Source organism: Periplaneta americana, chromosome 5 (genome assembly GCF_040183065.1).
Source record: "Periplaneta americana isolate PAMFEO1 chromosome 5, P.americana_PAMFEO1_priV1, whole genome shotgun sequence".
Classification (NCBI taxonomy): Eukaryota; Metazoa; Arthropoda; class Insecta; order Blattodea; family Blattidae; genus Periplaneta; species Periplaneta americana.
The window spans coordinates 71,169,612-71,194,208 of NC_091121.1; the positions used below are offsets into that span (position 1 = coordinate 71,169,612).

Sequence of the window (24,597 nt, forward strand, 5' to 3'; positions counted from 1 at the left end):
AAAAAATCAACATCATAGAATATATTAAAGTGTTTTTTTTCAATATTCATATATAAATTATATTTCTATCTTTTTAATGTATATTATATTAATATTAAGAGTATATTGAATCTTACAATTTAACCTTTCATCCATATAAATACCTAGGTTCTTTACTGATTCACTGAACGGAATTTCGGTGCCGTATATTTTAATCGGAGACAAATTTGGTATGGTAATAGTGCTTAACAAACGTGAATGACCCACACTTATTGAATGTGATTTTTCTAAATTTAGTTTAAGTTGGAATTTCCTTGTCCATGTCCAAACTGAGTCGAGATTGTCATTAAGTTTAGTTATTGCATCATTTATTTTGTTAGTGTGGAATTTTATGTAGCCTATATTTGAAGGTCGTCTGCATAGAGATGGTGTCGGCAGTACTTTATAGATTCTGATATGTCGTTTATGCAGATTGAAAATAATAAAGGACCAAGAACTGATCCCTGTGGGATTCCTGACCTCACGGTCTGCCAAGAGGAAAAACGATTTCCAGCTATCACACTTTGTAAGCGGCCATTAAGGTAAGAGGCAAACCACAGAACAACGTGTTCTTCTAGGTGTAGACTTCTGAGTTTACATATTAACAGGTCAGTGTATAGAGAATCGAAGGCTTTGTTGAAGTCGAGTAAAATTATTGTTGTCAGTTTACGTTCATCCCGGACCTCGCGCAGGTATTCCGTGATTTTAAGTAATGCTGTATTTGTGTCATGTCCGGCCCTGAAACCTTATTGATAAGGGGCGAGAAGTTTGTATTTGTTTAAGTATTCCGCCAGTTGCTTGTGCACAATGCGTTCCAATGTTTTGGATAGGGCAGGTAGGATGCTGATAGATCTATAGTCATTATGAGATACGGTACCGGTGTTTGTGTCTTGGGAAATGGGTGGACAAAAGCATACTTTTTACTACAATGGTTATCCCTTCCATTCATCCCTCTACGTATCACATTCTTGTTTTCAGTCCACTATTCCTTCCTATACATCGCACTCTCGTCCCCAATCTACATATATTTCCTTAGACATACGTCATTCTACATTTTTAGTCGCTGAGGCACGAAACCGGGACTACGCAGTATACGGATGATTGTCCATCACAGACGGAAATGAATGTGTGCAATACAGAATCGATGGTAACCTCTGCACCAAAATTAAATTGGTAATACGAGTAAATAATGAAGACAGATTTGAAAAATCTAAATAAGTTTTCACTCTAACATTCACCGTTTTAGAGGAAATCGTTATCTTTCTAAGAAGCATTTGACAACATCACAGCTGCTGCAATAACTCTAAGCAAGCACGGCCTGCAATACTTACCTTCCCCTCCCCCTCTGCTGTACTCGGTAACACGAGACGTGCGCTGCATTGCAAGATTTATTTAAACGATTTTCGCTATTATTCAATTTAAATTCATAGCTAAACAGTTTGATTTGCAAAAAATGATTCAAGGCATTAATTATTCAGGTTATTTTTACTTATCTGCTTGTATAGCAATCAGTCATTTCTGTCGGACCATTACCGCAATAGAGCGCTGCAAACATAGGACAGATACTATTTTTTTCCTGCTTAACGGTGCTTCATCGAAGAAAAAGTGTAATAAAATTTTGTTATATTTAACATGTAGAATCGCCTTTCAAATTTTGGTGCAGTGGCTACCATCCACCCTGTATAGTCGCATAATTCATCCGCCGATATTTGTCAGTCTAGCAAAAACTGTGAAAATAGATCCCATTCTTACTACTGAATTGTTTGCACAGAAACATCCAAGGATCTTGGCGGGTAATAAATTTCTCTTAAGTTTTCAAGCATTCCCTTATGAATTCCCCATGTGTAAAGCATCTAATTCACGGCATGTAACGCTGATTACGATAAAGGCATTTCTTTGAGATGTTCCCGTACTTCGTAATTTGCTAGTCATGATTCAAAAGATGAAAGGAATGTTCGTTATACGGAGTGGGTCACCAGACACAAGAGCAGCGACAATGGATTCTGTCTTCACTCATTTAATTTACATTCCTTAATGAGATTTAAATCTTCCTCTCCGCGAGTCAACTTAGCCATAAACAGTTTTCCAACGGAGAGAAGAAGAAACTCACTTCAAACTTGTACTGTACATCAGTATAGATAAATATCGATCTGCCATGAACATTGTTCTCATCCAGTAAGCTATAGTGATGTTTCCAAAAAGATTTCTTAGATTGAAAGTGTAATAATAATAATAATAATAATAATAATAATAATAATAATAATAATAATTTTATTTATTTACTAACATTTTATTGTGTTGTACAACAGCCAGCGGTCAATAATAGTTCAGCACAAAATTATAATAATTAGAAATAATGGTAATAAATACAATAAAAGTACAAGCATATAAATTGATGGGCAGAAGTGAAATAAAATATAATTAAAACAATATAACAAAACATAGGTTAGAATTGAATGAGAACCCAATATTAAAACAACAATAGAAATATCCAAACTATACATTAAAAGGATCTAATTTCATACATGCAAATTGACAAGTTTTATGCATCTGACAACAAGTGAAAGAGATTTAGACTTAGGGGAATAATTTTTTTTTTTAAATCTTAATCTTTTAGAAGGAATCCGGAGGTAGATATTACTTATGATGGATTCACAAACAATGTCACTCTTAATAATAATAATAATAATAATAATAATAATAATAATAATAATAATAATAATAATAATAATAATAATAACGCATTTCTTTATATTGAAGTATTAGCATTTCTTATTACGATTAGCGGACAAAATCTGATTTCCTGGTAGGGAAGTAAGATTTTTATCTCCCATCCTTAGAGAATGACTTGCCAATCTACGTCTTTCTTTGTGGTTGATTTCTGTAACACAGCGCAATGAACTTACGTAACACTGAACAGGAAAAGCTGGTGTTGGTTCATATAATGTAATACAATACAATACAATACTTATTTATATCTATAACAGGGCAAAGCCCCAATTACAATAGACAGTACAATTAATATTTTCTTAGAACATAAAATTGGAAATAACATGAAATAAAATATAAAAAAGATACAAATGCAAGATAAAAGTTTAAATACAAAAAAAAAAAAAAACATAACATAACATAACATAACATAACATAACATAACATAACATAACATAACATAACATAACATAACATAACATAACATAATATAATATTAGTACATTATGCAACGAGCCTATAATGATATTAATTAAGACGCAAATATGGATATTTATGAAACGAGCGCAAGCGAGTTTCATAATATTCATACGAGCGTCTTAATTACCATTATAGGCAAGTTTCATACGACTTTTTGTGCTCGACCATATTTCTAACTTGAAATTATGCAGATGTATACATTTTATTTGTATCTGACAAGATCGGAAATGATCTTTTTCTACGTCGTGAATTGTGAGATGTGCGCAGACGCGAAAGTATTGATTTTTTCCGAGGAACAATAATGTCATTGACCTTGATGTAATCCCGTTAAACTTGATATAACCTTGATTATTGAATTTATTTGAATATTATTTACAACCCACTAACATATAACAAGAAAATTAGAAACGTGTTAATATCTTCAATTTGATTACATAAATTTATAGCCTATGTGTATGAATTAATCAACCTATATTATATTTGTATTCTATAATTTTGAAATATATATTAGTCCTACTTTTCACGTGCGATATTATTCTTCTATAGTGTTAATATTATATTATATAATTCCATTGCCGCTGTAATTATATTTTAGTTCCTATTTTATTTTACTTATATATTTATATTATTATTATTATTTATTTTAATATTATATCTGAACTGCGACCGAGCACGAGCGCTGCTCATTCGGTCTCAAATTTTGTTAATACTACTGTATCTTCTTTTTATATTGCTTGTATTATTTTATTTGTATTTCTCTTTGTTTGTTTTGTAATCATATTTCTTTATTCTGTATATTTGAAATAAATAAATAAATAAATAAATTAAGGCTAATTATTATAGTAATAGAACATAACCTTCTGCGACAGTATTGGATTTCCAGCCTCCGTGACTTTTCGCCAATTCTCTTTCGATTGCATATCCGAGAATAATCGATACTTGCGGTTTTATAACGGTACAAAGCTGACTTGTCATTGGCTGAACACCTGTAAGCTGAGCTGTCATTAGCTGAACACCTGTACTTTAATGAGTAGGTGTACTTTAATGACATGCATTAAAGGACTGCTACCAGGTGTATAATTACTACATTTCGGCATGGTCGAGCATATAATATAATATAAAATAATATAATATAATATAGTAATTTAATATCATATAATATAGTCATTTAATTTTTTTATTATTTTTTTTATTTTATTGGGTTATTTTACGACGCTGTATCAACATCTAGGTTATTATAGTCATTTAATATATTATAATATATTATACTAGCCCACAATGGCAGTAACAGACGTATTGACATAATCGCCATTAGCGAATCCCTGTCTCAGGGTATGATCATCGATCCCACCATCAGGTTTGAAACATATAAAGGACAGCCTGAAGACGTACACGAGGAGAAACGAGTAATCTACGTTCCAACCATCCCGTATTGCAATAGTAATATACGTTACAAGAACGGTTGTTGACGTTTTCATGTTCAAGGAAAAGATTTAAAAAGCGAAACGTAGTTGAGCTTTTTTAATTTCCGAGAACATGAAAACAAACATACCGCTCGTGTATCGTACATTATTTTGTGCGAAGATCGTTTATTACATACCTGAAAGACGAATTTCTAATTAGTTGCAATGAAATCTCCATCTTGGTTTCTGTTTAATGACGGCAACTTTAGAAAACAAAAATATCTATACTCCAGCAGGCTGTGATATACGTCTGTCTTTTTTTTCCCCCAGTCTATAAATGCGAACTTAAAACAAACGGTATGGTTATGTAATGATTAATTTTTTTCATTTTAATATTTTAACAATATTATTTATATAACATATTGCAGTAATAACATCGGCATCTGGAATCTTGTTGATTTTTTTCACGGCTTCCTTAATGTTACTTGTATCAGGAATACAATAGCTTTCGTGGAGTAGTAGACTTTACTTAATTTTTGCAAATATTTAAAAACAATAATTAACAGTGCAATTTAGGTGAAATTGCAGTGTTAAGTTTCCAATTTATAATTATTACTATGTTAAACGTCTCTAAAAATAATATGCTAAAAGCCTAAAGCAATAAAATGAATGTCGCGCTTAAGCGGTAAGAAGAGGGAAATTGTCATGTGTGTTACGTTGGGAATACTGAATGTGGTATTTCACACTTACCGCGTATTGGTTCTGTGCGGAAAACAAGCAAATACGCACGATCTCGCACAAAGATAAATACCAACCACGATATCAGTGTCACGGGATTGATGTTTGGAGCAATTAATGCACAAAGCATTACTAATGTAGGAAATTAATTCCACCCGGTCTCTTCCTTGTATTTTTATTTTATTCTCCAAGGAAAATAATCTTAAAAAATCACCGACTATTACAGATAATGTAACTTAAAATAAACCAAAAGATAAGACTAATATGCTTGAGATAAATCGTGTAATTTATACAGAGCGATTTCATTAAAGTGCAACAAGATTTCACCGCATCATAAAAGAGAACTCTAGCACCGAGAGCAATGAAACACTTCCCATATTCGAAGGAAACTTGAGACTGTGAATCAAGCGACAGAGAGCAATGTATTGCGATGTAAGGGAGAAGGAAAACTGTAAAGCTCCGTAATTGATATATATTCACTACCTTTCTACCGAGGGTTAACTAAATGGATATACTGGCTGGAAAATGAACCTGACTGTGGGTTGCGTTGTTTTAAGCTTTCTACTACGCATTGAGAGACATTACGGTGCGTTCTTGTACCTCTTTTGGGGTAGGGTAAGTAAACATAGCCTCGATATGTGCAAACCTGACATTAGCCTTCACGTATGGAGGTGGGAGACTTCATTAAACAAGTAGTTATGGTGCGAAATGCTTTGTCAAGTTAATAGTTTTGATTAATAGTTTAAGTATTTAAGATACTTTTCGGGAAGACGTTTCATCAATTGCCCATACTTAAATAAGGTACAATAAGAATTTTAAATAATAACTATCAGCAGTAATCTCACTAGAGATTTTAATTTATCTAGAGAAAATCAAAACACGAGTGGGATTTAAATGACTATTACACGATTAGAAGAAAGTATATAAATATTAGAAGAAATAAAGTGCTCTAATATAATAAAATATTAATTGACTTACTGAAATTCTATTTCACTAATGTTAGCTTGACCAAAACGTTTGAACAGAGCCGCCATTTTCAGTTGACTGTCTATGATGTAAACAAATGACGATTGCAAAGCATGTTTTATAGTACCGTAAAGAATTTGCAGTTTGAAAGAAACAAATGGTAGGAAGGTAATAAAAACAGGAGAAAGTATATAAAGATTAGAAGAAATAAAGTACTCTAATATCTACAATAAAACTGATAGACTATTAATTGACTTACTAAAATTCTATTTTACTAATATTACCTTCACCAAAATGTTTGAATGGAGCTGCCATTTTCAGGCGACTATCTATGCGGGAAACAAATGACGATCGCAAAGCAATTTTTTGTAGTACCGTAAAGAATTTGTAGTTTGGAATATTGGCAAACAAAGAAACAAATTCTAGGGTGGTGATAAAAACAAACAAATGTTAGGGAAGCGATAAAATTAAACAAGTGCTAGGGAAGCGATCAAATTGTGCGATAAACAGCTATGATTGGTTGAAAGACCTTCTTTTGTACCATTTTATTGGCGAAAAGTAGTATGACGTAGTAAAAGTTAATAGTCAAATTAAATACACATTAAAATTATTATTACACTACATCATCAGAAATGTGCATGAATCGCAGCAGTATCATCACAAAACTTAAATATTTACGTGTAAAATGTTATTGAAACAAAATTAAAACTTCTGGGGAAGAAATTAATTTCCAGGGACAAAAATGGGGACATTTGCTCCCCGGGGACAGCAACTCAAAACTGGGGACTGTCCCCGGAAATCGAGGATGTCTGGTCAGCCTATAATACAAGAACCCACTTTTGACGAAAAGCAAAATCAATATTTGTTCCCCATTAAATGGCTCAATAATGATGAATTGATGATGATGATGATGATGATGATGAGAGGATAATCATAATAATGGTGGTGGTGGTGGCGGCGGCGGCGTTAGTGAGTACTAGGAAAAGGATATCGGGTAATATAAAGAATGCATGAGCTGACCGGTGACAAAGTACGACAGCTTAGAAATTCACCTAATGACCAATCAGAAAATTACCCTATTAGAGTCTTGATTAATAATGTTAACTCCCATTTACAGACCCTAGCTACAATGTTTACGAGCTCCGGTAAGCGAAGACATAACGTAGCTTACGATTCTCATCACGCACTTGCTGGTTAAGTATAGGAAATTCCCATTTCGTAAGTGCACTACAAAAGACAGCAAGCTTGCTGTACAGTGCGATAAATTCTAACAGTAAGCTTCTCAATTTACTAATAGTACTGTTGGATAAATCCTTTTCAGAGTCGTATACAGCTTAGAGTACGAAGCACTTACGTGACAAATTGTGTCAAGGTTCTAGTATCGAAGGAACATATTTTGCACAGTACTTATTTGGGTTCTCTCATTGGCGGCAAGACCATCTGTAAGAGTCGAATAAATGGGTACATGTTCTAATAATAATTCTCATTGAATAGTAAACTAACATGCTAAAAGGCACAATAGCAATTAACTAGTTGATTTTATTATATGTTGCTAAAACGTCGCAAATTCTTTTATATATTTATATGCAGGAACAACCCATTAGTGAATATAAATTATTTATTGTAGAGCGTTCTACCTTAAGAACTAGGTTCGATTCTTAGCTGCGCAATGAACACGTGGTATAACCTATGTTAGTTGTATTTATCCCGTGTTGCTACAAATTTCAGATATCTGTGTTAGGAAGGAAATGACGCACCCTACCATAAATCTGCTGAGAATATCCCCTTAAGGCAGTAATGATCAGATTCCTGCAGTACTGCGTGCATGAATTTACAAAACTAAAACGGTGTACATATTTCATGCATGCGAAACCGTCGTCAGCCGTAGCGGTACGGTAAGATATGAGGATGAGTCAAGGATTAGTGAGTTGTTTCAATAGTGCAAAAAAGTGAAATAAATCAGGTAGGCCTATATAATAAGTAGGTTTGATAGGTCACTACCAAATTGACGTAGGACTGTCATAAACAGAGTTTTTGTTATTGGTCCATAAATAACTCTGGTCTACAGTGGTTTTGCTACTGAACAAAAACAAGTGTACCAATCCTAATTCGAGTGTGCTGATTACAGATATGAAATCCATTTTTTTCTAACACGTCACAATTTTAAAAGAATAACAATTTTAATTTTTACATTTTTAACCCATTTAAATCCATTTTATTTATTTTATTGTGATTTTGCTATTGAACAAAAACAAGTGTACCAACCCTAATTTGAGTATGTTGATTACAGATTTTCTATCACGTCACAATTTTAAAATAATAACATTTTTAATTTTTACATTTTTAATACATTTAGATCCATTTTATTTATTTTATTGTGATTTTGCTACTGAACAAAAACAAATATACCAACCCTAATTTGAGTGTACTGATTAAAGATCTGAAGTCCGTTTTTTTCTATCGCGTCACAATTTCAAAATAATACAATTTTTAATTTTTAATTATGATGTGTGATACTACGTTCAGGTCAAAACTGAGTGTTCTTGAACTCGAGCTTGGGACACATTTGTACTAGTATCAAATAGGTTCTTAGGAAATTATCGAGCTGATAATTATGCTGAGCTAATATATAACACGCTTAGAGCATTTCAGAATCGAGGTTGTTGTATGTTTTTAAAAATGCACTTTCTTCATTCACACCTTGACTTTTTCCATAAAATCTCGGCGCTGTAAGTGACGAACATGGTGAGAGGTTCCATCAGGACATATCAACGTGGAATTCAGGTACCAGGGTCAATACGGTCCTAGCATGATGGGTGATTTCTGCTGGTTCCTACAGCGATCAACCAAATGCGGAAAAGCAGAGGTTTCAAGCACTTTTAACAGAGAGTTTAGTGCTTACTACATATTGCAAGTGTATATATCTTCTTATAAATGTATTTAAAATAATACAATATAACAATTTACAAAGAATATATAAATTAAGTTCAATTTATATCTCTGACTTTAAGGTAAAGGTATGCAATAAATAGTAAGATTTAGAATTAATGTTACAGTCCCATAACTCAAAACCCTGATGTGCTATGATAAATCTGATTACAAATCTGGAATCAGCGCATCAATTTCAGTGTAGAACACTTGAAATTTCCTCCGTAGCAGACAAAAAGTTTTTTTTGTAGACCAGTGTAATAGACGACGGTAAGAATTAAAGGACCCAATGCTTGCAAATAGGTGGTGTTTTAAATATCCAGATATAAATTTATTTTAATTTTGCTCTCGGCTGAAGCTTCAGTAGTAAAGTATCATGACAGAAAGAGAGAAGTCGCCTTCAATTACCAACAGAAAGTGCACATATTATGTACATCTACTCATATCGTTTGAATTAGATATGTCTGCTTTCTTGTGTTAATTCTATATTGTCCTATGCGATGGCTTTGTTACATGATGACCACATGAGAAGACAGCTACATTATATGTGGCTGTCTAAAGTTAATTAAAAATTCTCACAATAGTGACGACCGAACAAGCCAGGGGTTACCATCATTTACGTACATGGTGAAAGACGATGTCGTTAATGTTGATGATGAAAGTAATGGCTAAATAAACTTATCTAAAAACTTAAGCAAGCTATAATAAAAACGCCAGCAAAGAATGAAGCAAACTTAAAATTCCTTAAGTTATACTCACCGGCGTTTTTACTGTTAAGTTGACTTACATACTGTTCGTCTGAGTGATTATGTCGCATGGTCGTCGAAACAAGGCAAATCACATGGCAATTACTTAGTTTACGGGATTCTTTTCTTTAAATTATTTTAAATATAGTATTACGTAGACTTCCAATTCCGTACAGCAAATATTTTCAGGAAAGAGTCTAACATCCCACCCAACAGTCTTCACAGAGTGGACAACAGAAATGGGTGGGGAAAACCGGGAAGCGACATAACCACTCGGACGGACAGTAGTGTTTATGGATGCTAGTAAACTTGTCGACCATTATAAAATACACATGCCCATATACCTTAATTTTATTGATATTATTAGCATGTTACGCTCGATAATAATTGAAATGACAGAACGATTATAGGCCTACTGATAACATTTCTTGTATTTGAGATAAATAAGTATGTATTGTAAAAGTCATATAATAAAGTGAAAATTTTTCGGTTTTGCACTATAACGTAATTTGAGACATAATCGACGATTCGAGGCTATACATACTGTATATACAGTAGGTATCGGCTTCAACATCGGGTCGCTAGAAAACGGGAACCTATTTGTTAGCTCTGTTATCAAGAGCTTTCTCGAATAGAATGGTTCCCTTTCTCTTCCATTCTCTTATGTCAGAGGTGATACGTAGGCCTATCTCCGGAACGTTGGATGTTTCCATTTCTACTTCACGATTTCTCACTATGTTGAAAGTCTTGAATAACATTCTTTATTGAAAATTTAGTATGAAAGTTGAAAAAGAAATAGAAAAAAATCGGAACTGATATTATTTTAGAGATTTTACTGTATGTTGTATATATATATATATATATATAGGAAATACTGAGTTCGTAAGGGCTACTCTCAATAGGGGACATTTTGTAAATAATTAATAATTAAAATTAGCTCAAAATAATAATTATATCAAAATTAATATATGAGTAATTTATCACCCAAATGCTGCCCGGTTGTGTAAAATACTACATAAAATTTCACAATTTTTTCTTAAATGACTATTAGGTTAAAAAAAACATTAAAATTTCTTAGGGCTAATGATTTAAGATTAGTGTATATGGTATTAAGCATGCCAATTTTTATTTCCAAAGGACCTATATATTCTGAGGAAAAAAAAATGTTGAAGTACAATGACATTAGGGTATACTAATGAAAGATTTAATTTTTGGAATACGATATACTTCGTTTTAGTACCGTAAGGGCATGTGTGTGACAAAGGAAGCTGATCTAATACCGGGCGGTTAAAGAAATCCTGGATAAATGAATGTTGCACTTTGCTATATAACAAGCTGCAAGTGAATATCGCAAACACAAGCCACGTGACTTGATACAACTCTACACACTTTTTGCACGCATGCACACGCATAGTCTACGTTTACCATATATAGTTGTGGTTCCAGAAACGTCTGCTAGATCGGCTCTTTAATTTCTTGTTAATTTATAAACTCTTCCCCCGAAAGGATTGTTGAAAGGAAAATTGAATGCACCCGTGATGATTCGACACTATGTTATAAATACGCAAATCTGAATCGTGTTTCTGAATAGACTCACTCGCCTTCGTTGTAAAATAATATTAATTTTGAAGGAGAAAATATGATGGATTATTTATCGATGGGAATAATTTTAGAAAGAACTTTCTTCTATTGCTGAGAAACATGACAAATATATTGAAAAGCTGCAAGTAATGTGATTTAGTCCCAACGAGCAGAATTGACTCCATTTTCCTTATTTGCAGATGAAAGTAAACTCAACCTTAGAAAAGTTACGTTCTTATGCAGAGATTTTAAAGTTCAAAATGTTTAGAAATTAATAGGCGTCTTTCTCGGTTAATTGTAGACTGATAAATCTCAACATATCTACAGTATATTAAAAATTCTAAAGTTAAGCGTTATTTGTAGATACGTTACAATTATGAGGTTATTTTGTATCAACTAGATGCTTGAAAGCACATTAATTCTTCAGAACAACATAATAATTGGTACAGGTACGGAACTTCGAGTAAAATATAATCATGGAAAGAATAATGAAAATCAATCGCATCTTCTTACAGATCGCTAACATTGTAAATTTTAATTACCATCCAAGAAATTCATCACAATTATGCACCTTTATGATTTTTGTTTCCGATTTCAATCATGACAGTGATGTATTGCCAGGATTGCAAAAAGTTGTAACTTTTCTCACTTTGGATGTTCATCTTCTTAAATATTCAACTGTGAATATTTGAATATAGGTAGGCTATGTTCGGTTAAACCGTAGTTGAATTAGCCAACTAACACTTCTCTAAAATATTAAGAAACATTAAATCTGAAACATCCTGCTTGTGTATTCTGCAGTGAAAATAATCCAATCTGAATCTCATAACAAGTATTACTTTACAATGCACTGAATAGTTCCAAAAAATATGTTGGAATATTATTCTTATAATTTCAATTCAAAGCATAATTACATATTATTTAACTCGCGGTTATCAGGAACGTAATATTTTTTAAAATCATATTCTTAAATTACACGTAATAAAATGAAAATTTGTGTAAATCTTAATTTGATTATTTACATTTAAAATCATTTAGTATTAGATTTCAGAAAAATATTTAAAAAAATTCTGAATCGATTTATTAATCCTACATGCTTCAAAAACACAAATATCCTGTCTCTTCTAAAATAAGTTAAATATCCTGAAAACATTAGTGTATTCTACTAATATATCTTCTTTCGAATTACAAAATTACGAATAGTTTGAAGATTTCGAACGCTGCATTATCATAAAAATTTTCACATTCGCAATAGAAAAATAAATATACTCTTTACTACTCGATAAAACTAACCCGTATTTTGTATTCCGTCTCCAAGATACAATTATTATCAAATGAATCTCTTACTCACGTTAATATTATTTAATAAATATAATGAAAAAATTATATCGACACACTGTAGCACTTAGATTCCAATTGTTTCAAGAAGTTATGAAGTAAATGTATCGGGAAAGTATGATCAATAACGACGCCTTGCTTGATGGATACAATTTACTGGGACAATATATTGAAGTTTCAGCAGAAAGATTTGTTCTAAATTACTCAGTAAAATCGTTTCAACGTATTCATTACTGTATAAATTTCTTACTATATTTAGGATAACAATTTACAGTACTCGTATATTGGTTATTTCCACAAAAATAATACCAACACATTTTAATCTATACTATTTATAATCTACGGAAGGATGCCGAATCATGGAAAACTAATTGAACTTAAACTCTTTAATACAGGGTGTTTCGAAACATGGGGGAAAGCTCTGGGAAATTGAGAGAGCATTTGAAAACAAGCAAAAAAGTTTATATAAACATACAGTCAATTTCGCTTATTTTTTTTTTTTTAGTTACAGTCATTGTTTGTGGTGTACATAATATCTGTGACGATAATAATAATAATAATAATAATAATAATAATAATAATAATAATAATAATAATAATAATAATAATAATATTATTATTATTAATTTTGGCTGGCAGAGTTAAGACCGTAAGGCCTTTTCTTCCACTCAACCAGCAAAAAGTATACATAAATATAAATGAACTTAGAAGCTACATAGAATACCACAATTTCATTTCGATAAAAGTTACATGCATACAAGAGTTACTTATGAATTAAACAATAAAATACTATGAACTATTAATTAAACAATTAAATTACAAACTGTGTAGCAGAATTAAAATAAAATACATAGACTGTTAAATATTTCTAATAATGTTACAAAATAGGAAGAGATTATTATGAGACAATGAAATTTAATTTACAACTTACAATACTTTTTTCTTATACAGAAACGTCTAACTTCTATAGAAAGTGCTCAAAATGGTTACCATGAGCTCTAATACAGGCTTCTAAGCACGCATCATCGATTGCCTTACTCTCTCCCATATTCCAGGCGTCTGCCGTATCTGCTGACATCCTTCTTCAAGTCGCAGGCGAAGAATTTTGACTTCATGAAAAGATCTCGAATGCACAATGTCCTTTTAATGATCCCCTAAGTAGAAATCCAATGGTCGGGAGAACGAGCAGGCCAGGATGTCGGTCCCTCACGAACCTATCCTTTCATTAGGGAATCGCTGATTTAAAATTATTCTAGCAGCAAGAGCAAAATGAGGCGGTGCCCCATCATGCATGAACCACATGCGCTGAATTAAGTTCAATGGAATTTCTAACAAAACATTTAAGTCAGTTGTTAAAAAATCGCAGTATGATCCTGTTCCAGATAAAATGAAAGGATCGATTAATGTGTCGCCAATTATTTCAAGCCAAACATTAATGCTGAACTGTTCTTATGGCAACTATTATCAGGTGGCTTTGAATACAAAACAAATCAACAATGGCGTGAATACAGAAGAAAATAGGATATGACTTGTTTATCATCATTACATATATTATGTACACCACAAACATTCACTGTAACTGAAAAAAAAAAAACTAAGCTAAATTGGTCAGGTTTTTATATGAACTTATTTGCTTGTTTTTAGTAGGTCCTCTGTCAATTCTCCAGAGCTTTGCCACATGTTTTGATACACCCTGTATATTGGTAAAAATTATAGTAATAAATTTAATGATATAGTAATAATTTATGACAGGCAATTGTAATGGATAATCAAACATTTGTAAAAACTTCTATGTAATACTATCGACAGCTACTGTACATTTCTTGCATATTGTTGTTTTGAATTGTACATATTCATTGCATTTTAATTAATTCCAAGAATTACTCGATCAACACTTTGAAGCCTAACAAAATGAAACTAAACAAATAATTATCTGATGTTTCCGAATTTGTCGCAAGTCTATTTTGCTAAACTTTCAGACATATTGCTGACACTGATTTTCTTCCTTGCTAAAGTGTTATTTTTAATTATTATTTAAATAAAGACATAACGTAATATGGCTTGCTACTAGTAAGTTTCTAAAACAAATCACTTATCCATTTCGAAGTCAACATTTCAATTTAAGATTACACGAGGAAAGCTGTCACAAATAAAATAAAACAAAACCTTTACCCAACATTCACAATATTATTTTTCTACACTTAGGAGAAAGTAATATAAGCACTAAAATAGAGTCATTTAAATAAATATAAGCTCAAACGGGAAACAATTACTAATCACATTTCTCACATTCGCAGAATACTGAAATGATCGTGATTTAGAGTTAAAACAATGTGCCCTGCAATTTTCCACAAAATATTTCAACTGCATGGAACACTTAACACAAAACATTCAACCCTTTAACAAGATATTTCATTTGTTTACATGTCATTTTCATTTTTTTTCCTTCAGCGCAAATATAACATTTATGTTCCGTTTGAGTCTCCCATCCTAACAAATTATAGTGGGTTATTGAGCCTTATCTTTTTTTTAATATGTATTCAATAAGCTAATCAAAATTGTATTTTAAAAATAATATCAAGTACGACATTTAAATATATGTCTTTATGTACTGTTTTATAGTAATTTGAATATTTAGCATTTATTGGTAAAAAATAACATTATTTCATTTGTATTAATAAAAAATAGATTATGTGTGATTTCATAAAAATGTCTTCTTTATAATTTAGACCACTATATTTAAAAAGCAACGTAAACAATAACTGCTTATCTTGAGATGCAATTCTTATATATGAAGATCGTAATAAATATTTCGACAATTGGACTTCATGCAGAATTAAATATCCAACTAAAATAATTAAATGAGCCAGATACGTAACTGTGTTCCTCTAAAAAAAGATAAAGGTTTCCCCAATACACGTCATGAAGGCGTTGAGAGGGGGGGCAAGGAGGTGGAGATAACAGCTTTACACTTCGAGCTTATTTTAAAACACACAATTGGACTTTTTAAAATTGAAAGCTGATACATATAAGATGATGAAAGAGAGATGGAACGGAGAAAAATTCTCTCCGGCGCCGGGATTTGAACCCGGGTTTTCAGCTCTACGTGCTGATGCTTTATCCACTAAGCCACGCCGGATACAATCCCGACGCCGTTTAGAATCGTCTCAGATTAAGCTCCATCTCTTGGGTTCCCTCTGGTGGCCGCCCTCAGAACTACGTCATAGATGTCTATGCACGCAGGACCGAAGTCCATACATGTGTAGAGGTGCACTCAGATGAGTGACTGGTTGGCCGGGGTCCGACGGTATGGGCGCCGTCTTTAAATCACAAAGTGATTTATTACGCATATCATATTTATTTTGATGTACCGGAGTACATATGATATTTCCATGCAGATATTCTGCGTCATCAGATGATGAAAGAGAGATGGAACGGAGAAAAATTCTCTCCGGCGCCGGGATTTGAACCCGGGTTTTCAGCTCTACGTGCTGATGCTTTATCCACTAAGCCACGCCGGATACAATCCCGACGCCGTTTAGAATCGTCTCAGAACTGTGAAAAATAATGTACCGACTTTATCTAAATATAAATGTTTTAATTTTAGTTTTAAGATAATAAAGGTAGATTGATTCCTTTGTTTTCTACTTGTTGAAATACTTAAATTTATTTTCTTATTCTACACACAAAACAATTTGGAAACTTGCAAATAACAATATTTTTCCGAAACTGGGATTCTAAACACAGACAGCTTTAACACAAACAATCTACGGAAAATAGGAGCTTTTTCGATTCACATAATTTAAACTATAAACTCTTATAGGTAAATTAACAGATTTACAACCAATCAAAACTATTTCTTGTAACGTTCGATGTCTGGAACTTATGCAGAATTGAGATCCAACATTTTGTCTCAAATAGCTCGAATTTAACATCATTTCCACTTCGTTGTTCGCAGTATTGCCAGACTATGCAAGACGTTTTCTCTGCACAGGGGTTGAAATTTCCCTTTTGAACACACAAGATAAAATAACCGTTTATCTGGCGCGAAGTCAAACTTACGCCATTCGGTCATATTCCTTCTGCATCAGATTTGCCGCAATGGGCAAAAACATTTCGAACCACTCTGTAGCTATTGGTTATTCTAAACTGCTTTCTCTTTCCACTACTATTATAACTATTACAATCACATTGATCAACAGTAACTTGGAGGCACTAGTATCATTGAAGTGTTAGAAATTTAATGTAATATTAATCAAAATATGCAATGCTATTGCTGACGCCAGCGTTTCTGGTGCGTGTCCTTGAGTACAATGCACAGTCTGCGAGCATCTGTTGCTAGTGTAGCTGAGAATGGTACCACCTTCTATACACGTCACGTCAGCCATCTGCCAACCATAGTTGCCAGTCTTGCTGCCCGGACTGTGGCAAAAGTAAGATATTCGCACTTAACTTTCCCCACACTAGCATTCCTGCGGTGTGTCCTTGAGTACAGTGTCCTGTCAGTTAGTTCCTCTTGTCACTGCAGCTGAGAACGGTACCTCCTCCTAAATACACGTCACATCAACAATCTGGCAATCACAATTTCCAGCTTTATCGTCCATACTCTGCTAAAAAGGTAAGACACTCGCACTTAAGGTTCCCATTACTTATTTCACATGCCAAAAACGGTGCCGCGGCCTGTATTGTACATTAAACCAGTTGAAATTTCTATTTATGTAACAGGAAAAAACATAGGTGCATTTCATTTTCATTTTTGAATGCAGATAACTTTATGCACACAGCATGTCATAACGGTTATTATCTTGTATTGTTCCTTTTCAAAGTATAGCTAAACTAATAGGCTACGGTACATTCAATCTTGGGCCTTTTTTCCTCTCTCCCTCCCCCCTCTCTCTCACTGATCGATGATACAGAATTTCCCTTTTTTAAATAAAAATTCCCTTTTTCGCGTTAACCCTCAAAATGGGGATTTCCCTTGATCTAGCAACACTGCGTTTTTTTTAATTCACGTGTTTCAATTAGCAATCGCTAAAAATACAGGTGATTGACGACGAACAATAATAACTTTCGAATATGACTTTTTAAATTTTTACATTAACATGGACCACATTCCGAACAGTTAAGCTGCCACAAATAAACCCATCACCATGAATCACGTGTTAATGAACTTCTTTTGTCATAACTAGAGCTAGGAAGTTGGTACCGAACCTATTAAGTTGTGTGAGCTTGGATTAGGGGAGAGTCGGGTAGTATCGGACATCGGATAGTATCGGACAGTGCGTTTCTTTCATCTACCACCATATGGTAGTACCTGAATGACATGATTACGTTTCTCTATGCGACATCACAGAAACGTAACCGTGTCAATCAGGTACTATCATCGTGTGGTAGATGAAAGAAACTCACTGTCCTATATTACCCGATGTCCGATACTACCCGACTCTCCCCTATATCTCTACCGAATGAACAGTAGTAACGCAGCTCTAAACCTCAACAAATCAGCACAACAAACATGTACAGTCGGGTGGTAACCAAACTTGTCTTTGTGTTAATGTCCACGACCATAGAACAAACACAATAAGGAAATAATATAAAAAGACACTAATATCTTCGTAATTTTCAATGTAAAATAACTTACGCATATATATATATATATATATATATATATATATATATATATATATATATATATAAAAGCAACAAGTCAAGTACATAGCGATATGTTTCTATTAGATTTGTTACAAATCTTAATAATGTTCATTTTCAGTTTATCAAAAGAAATACTCCCATATTCAGAAAAAAACTATTTGTATGCAGAATATGTTCGTTCTATGTCACAAGACGTGACTGGAGCAAATCTGAAATATCACCCGGTAAACAATAACTCTGTGAATCTCATAATGCATCTCGTATGTCATACTAAACAATTTTATTTTCAAGAACACTATTCATATTTGATTTAATGACTAGTTGGACTTCTGTGTGATTGGTATGTACACGTGAACAATATTATTCTTATACATATTTCATACCTTCAATAACTTTCATATCTCTGAAATGTAGCAGAATGATTATTGTAGGCAATTCAATTGTTTGAAGGAATATTGCAATATAGCTCACCAACATTATATATATATATATATATATATATATATATATATATAATATAGATAAAACGTAATTATGTGTACTTGACTCAGGCTTTGCAGAAGACGGTTCCTCTTCATTGCTGTATTTCCCATGTAAAGACAAGTAATCTGCGTGTTCCTGAACTACTGTTCGTTTTATAGATTATATTTCCACATTACATAATTTCCAGTAAAATGTTTCTCCATTTGTTATAATTACCAGCAAATTCTTGAAGAATTGCTTTCAATTTCGTGTGAGTGAAGATTCAACTTCTGTCACGAAAACCGCTCACTAAACTACATAGCTCCACTGCGAACGTTAGTACGTAAGAAAACTGCTTCTCTACTGTGTATGTTATTGTCAGGTAGTGACTGGAGTCATCCATAATTGCAGATATACTGTCAGTTGTGTTTATGAGTAGAGTATAGAATGCTAGCGCATTCTATAATGTTTAGCTGCACTCAACCTGAAAACATTGTTTTGGTACCAACTTCCTAAAACTGGTCACGACCTTGAATGAACATTAGTTATGGTTTACCACACAAGAGTGGAAACAAGAGACGCATTTCTGAAGCCCCCGCAAGCTGTGACGAACAACTTGCTAGAGCAACTCATACGATTCACACGCGAGCACAAAATTAGACTGAAATAAAGGACTACTTTTGAAAATCTACTGAAGCAATGATCTCGACTTCAAGAAAACTAGGTACGTAAGTGTCTATGTACGTACATTTTTAATTTTCAAGCTATGAGATGTAAATATAATTACAGAAATGGAACTGTAATTAATGTTAGAATCAATCATATTTCCGTAACTGTTCTAAATCGGACCCATGTTTTTGGGCGCTCTTAAACTAAAAAGGCTTCAAAATTCCTATCATAAAATTATGATGTTCCTTTGTGAATTACTCTGCTGGTAATTGTAATGATTACAGAAATTTGCATCATTCAAATTTTTTCTGTGCCACTAATATTTTTGAAGTGAAATATCCAATTGAGATTTTAGTCCTCTAAACGTTTTGTAATTTTTGTGCTTCACGTAAATATCGCAGCAGTAAGGAATCACAGCGGTATACGAAATAGCCTATTTATTAACTATACTATATATTATGCATAAGAGTGAAAGGAGAAACAATAATATTGTAAATTAAGCATTCGTTCTTAATTAAACCTGCATCCAAAGATATCTTTGCCTCCTTCACTTAGATGTCTTGAGATTTAAACCCAGGTACACGGCGTGAAAAGCCGAAGAATTGATTCATTAGATTAACAGTGCTTCATCACAAGCATGAATATTTTAAGTTACATCAAAATTACAATCGATACTAACATAAATTTGGGAACACAAAATTACATTATTTTCTTAATATTTCACAACTCGTTTCGTTGTTTGTATTTTCTACATTATTATATCTAATTTTTCTTTAAATTTTATTTGATCTACTCGCTAAACTGGCACACTGTAGAATTCTTTCTGCGTGAGGTCTTCACATCATATTAACAAGTATTAAAATTCGGACTTTTGATATAGATAAAAACTGACAGTAAATTTAATCAGAATTTAATTTAGGGATAAACCTTTCTTAACCCCTCTTCCAAAGGAAGATATGTTAAGGAATTTTACTGTTTTAAAATCCTATTTGTACACCCATGTTTGAACATGGGAAGTCCTATACATAAGTTATGGATTATACTATATATATTTAGAATTATTTGGTTAAGAATTGCATCTCAAGATGAAAATAGCGCTGTGAAACTATCACGCCCTACGCAATATCTATAGCACAATTATTACACTAGAGAAATTTATCTAATATCATGTCATGCCCATGTGATTGGTACCGATAATAATAAAAAATTGTGTACATATATTTCCTGAAGAATATTAATGAAGTAATTATAACGTAATATAATTATATGTCCCTCCGTAATATATTAGTTAAAATCACCACCGAAAACTTTGTCACCAAACTACCTAACTGATATACAGAAACCTACTTCAAAGCACAACATTATTATTACATTTTTTATATTATCAGAATGAAGAAAAGTGATCACAGAGGCATCAAACCTGGAACATCAATTACAGAAATCTCCCAGACGATCATATTATTCTCCACCCTCAATAATCATGCACTAGAAATAACTCAATATAAAGTTTATCACAGGGACCGGATCTTGTTTGGATCGAATTATTTTCACTCGTCCGAAATACAGGGTGTTCTCATTATAAGGAAACTAGTGAACGCTATTCCTTCGGCCTCTTTTGAGGCAATATGAAACCCTGTTTAAATCTGTTAGCAAACTCCCAGCCTCGTTCTACTGAGTAGGACGACAGAATATCGATCCCTAGTACCTTATAATCAAGACAGGCTGTATAAACGGAGCTCACCCTGTAAGAAAGCCAATTGTTCATTGTATTTTACCTTAATACTATTAGAATATGTATACAGCATCTAATCGGCCGACTTGGCAGAGGTTTCTAGAAGGCATTTTCAATTATCGATGGGCTGAAAGTATATTCATATAGGCACTTAAAAGTCACTTTTTATCAATTATCAAATATGTGAATTTCTGGATCTAGGCGTACCCCAATCTGCTTCTTCTGGCCTCCTCTGTTAGCTTCCTATTTGATTGGATTAAACATAACTACACAAATGTTGGCGTTTAAATTAAATCTTAGCATTAGATTGTACAATTGATTGGTTTAATCATAATGAATTCTAGATAATTAAATAAAACGACATATATTAGATGAGTATTCCTGTTTTAACTCTTTAATTAATAAAGTAGATGAAATTACAGATCAATTAAGTTGATGAACCGATAGATTTAATTTGTCTTTCTCTCCCTAATTTCACAAACTGAATCATATGAAAACATGTCTGTCCATATGACTGCTTGGTAATTCAACTATGTGCACGATTCTACAGGATATCTCAACATGCATAGCATAGCGCGAACACTTACCAACTCCTTTGTTCTGAAGCATTTCCAGCAGTTTCTTTATGCTTTCATCCCGAGCTCCAAGCGTTTGTTTCTGCGTTTCTATCCTCAATTCCAATTCCTGGAAATAAGAACACAACAATTATGTCAAAACTTTCAACATATAACAATACAAATCTTATTTTAATGACCCTATTCTACAGAAATATTAATGATTGGTGGAGAGGCGACAGAAAATTGGAAGAAAAATATAGCCCAAGTTCTGATATTTTTTATTCCTTCAGAATATTGCTATTAGCTGCTTTTTCTCTTCTGGAAAACGTCTTCAGCCTAAGACTCAGAGTTGTTAAGGGGAGAGGATGGTATTTTTTAAAACTGTTTCCCTATTTGGTGTAAAATATTAATTTTTTGTATGTAGAGAGCTCATAGCTGTAGCAATTGAAACAAATATAAATATTTAAAAAAATCATTTGGGGCCAAAATTTGAAAAAAAAAAAATATATATATATATACCCAATGCAGGATTGTACTAAAACCGATATATCTAAACCGTTTTTTTTATTTGCAAGAGCATATTCTACAAACTGTCTGTAACAGAATTTTGATATTACGTTTGTAAAATAAACAATTAAAATTTAATAACAAATTTCTGATTTCCTTTCTTGCAAACAAACGGACGTATTTTTAAAATGAAATCAATTAACAAAATTCTGTTACAGAGAAAAGTTTCCTAATAGTCTAAAGAATGTGTGTTCTAAATTTCATGCATGTATCTTTAATAGTTCAGAAATTATATCCATTTTTATCTGGCAATGTAGCAAACAAAATGAAGTTATTGGAAACCGATAAAAGTGGGCGTGTGATTTAAAAATCCATAGTGCAGGAAGTTTAAAAATGACGTCTCAACATCCGATAAGGGCACAAATACCCACAAAGTGTTATGCAATGCATTCACACATATCAAAGAGTATTTTAAATATATATATATATATATATATATATATATATATTTTTTTTTTTTTAATGTTACTCATTTTTCACCAAAAAAATACCATCCTCTTCCCTTAAATGTTTTCAATCCCGCAAGACAGAGTTTGAAATTCCGTGACTTCCGTCTAAAATAAGCCAGCTTTCTTACTGTGACCGGCAATTAAAATTAATGAGACTAGTGAATTGCTTTGTGCAGAATGTGGCAGAAACATGGACATTACGATGAAGTGAAGAGAGATGACTCGAAACATTTAAAATGGGGATATGGAGAAGAATGGAACGTGTGAAATGGACAGACAAAATAAGAAATGAAGCTATACTATTATCTATTGAAGGATGCAATGGAAAAAATGGTGAACAGAGCAAAAGTTCGGGGCAGGAAAAGTGATATATGGATCGTCCGCTAAGGCCAAATAGAAGGCGGGAAAGAGGAAAGATTGGAGTTTGCAATGAAAGACCTGCCCTTGGGAAGAAAACTATAACTGAAAAGTTCATGATTGCTGTGCTTTGCACTTATTACTAGAATTAAAGTTTTTGTAGGCAAGAACGCTTGGTTTGATTGCAGTCTATATAATAGCGGAATAGAGATAAATGCGGGTTTGGGAGTGTAGGAGATTCATGAAGTTTCCTCTCTCAAGGAACATGTAGCAATCATGTGACTAGTACATGAGTAAAACACAGTTTACTTACTTACTTACTTACTTACTGGCTTTTAAGGAACCCGGAGGTTCATTGCCGCCGTCACATAAGCCCGCCATTGGTCCCTATCCTGAGCAAGATTAATCCATTCTCTATCATCATATCCCACCTCCCTCAAATCCATTTTACTATTATCCTCCCATCTACGTCTCGGTCTCCCTAAAGGTCTTTTTCCCTCCGGCCTCCCAACTAACACTCTATATGCATTTCTGGATTCGCCCATACGTGCTACATGCCCTGCCCATCTCAAACGTCTGGATTTAATGTTCCTAATTATGTCAGGTGAAGAATACAATGCGTGCAGTTCTGCGTTGTGTAACTTTCTCCATTCTCCTGTAACTTCATCCCGCTTAGCCCCAAATCACCTTATTCTCAAACACCCTTAACCTATGTTCCTCTCTCAGAGTGAGAGTCCAAGTTTCACAACAATACAGAACAACCGGTAATATAACTGTTTTATAAATTCTAACTTTCAGATTTTTGGACAGCAGACAGGATGATAAGAGCTTCTCAACCTATAGAAGAAAAAAATTATATTATTGAAGTTTATTTTCACACAGGTATGGTGGGTAGCATAACTGAATTTATCTGTGAGGACTGAGCACAAGTGAAGATTAGAGTTACCGAAAGTACGGTACCCTATAATATGGCACGGTACTTAACAGCATTATTTAAACAAGAGTTTTGTTTAACTGTTTGTAGGTATGAAGGACGATGATGGAAACTGGAATTACAATATAACCGAATGTGAACAACAGTTTTTCTTTCTTTTTTTCACAATTTCTTGATTATATCATTACGGAATATTTTCGTAGAAATGTCATTACTCTGGTAGATAAATTTAGAGCAACAGAGTGTACAGAAAGGAAGAAAAGTGTAAGATGGCCAACAAAGGTGACAGAAGATGCTGTAGAAGATGCTAG

At 33.0% G+C, this 24,597-nt stretch overlaps 1 protein-coding gene across 7 annotated transcripts in view; it reads right to left on the reverse strand.

Annotated features, from left to right (window-relative positions):
* Nucleotides 1–24,597, reverse strand: part of LOC138699820 (trichohyalin-like) — a 412,868-nt gene that overhangs the window by 150,963 nt on the left and 237,308 nt on the right. For all 7 annotated transcript variants that reach the window (XM_069825999.1, XM_069826003.1, XM_069825997.1 and 4 more), the window contains one exon: nucleotides 22,010–22,106. In XM_069825999.1, coding sequence (XP_069682100.1) covers nucleotides 22,010–22,106 — 97 coding nt within the window. The remainder of the gene's footprint in view (nucleotides 1–22,009; nucleotides 22,107–24,597) is intronic.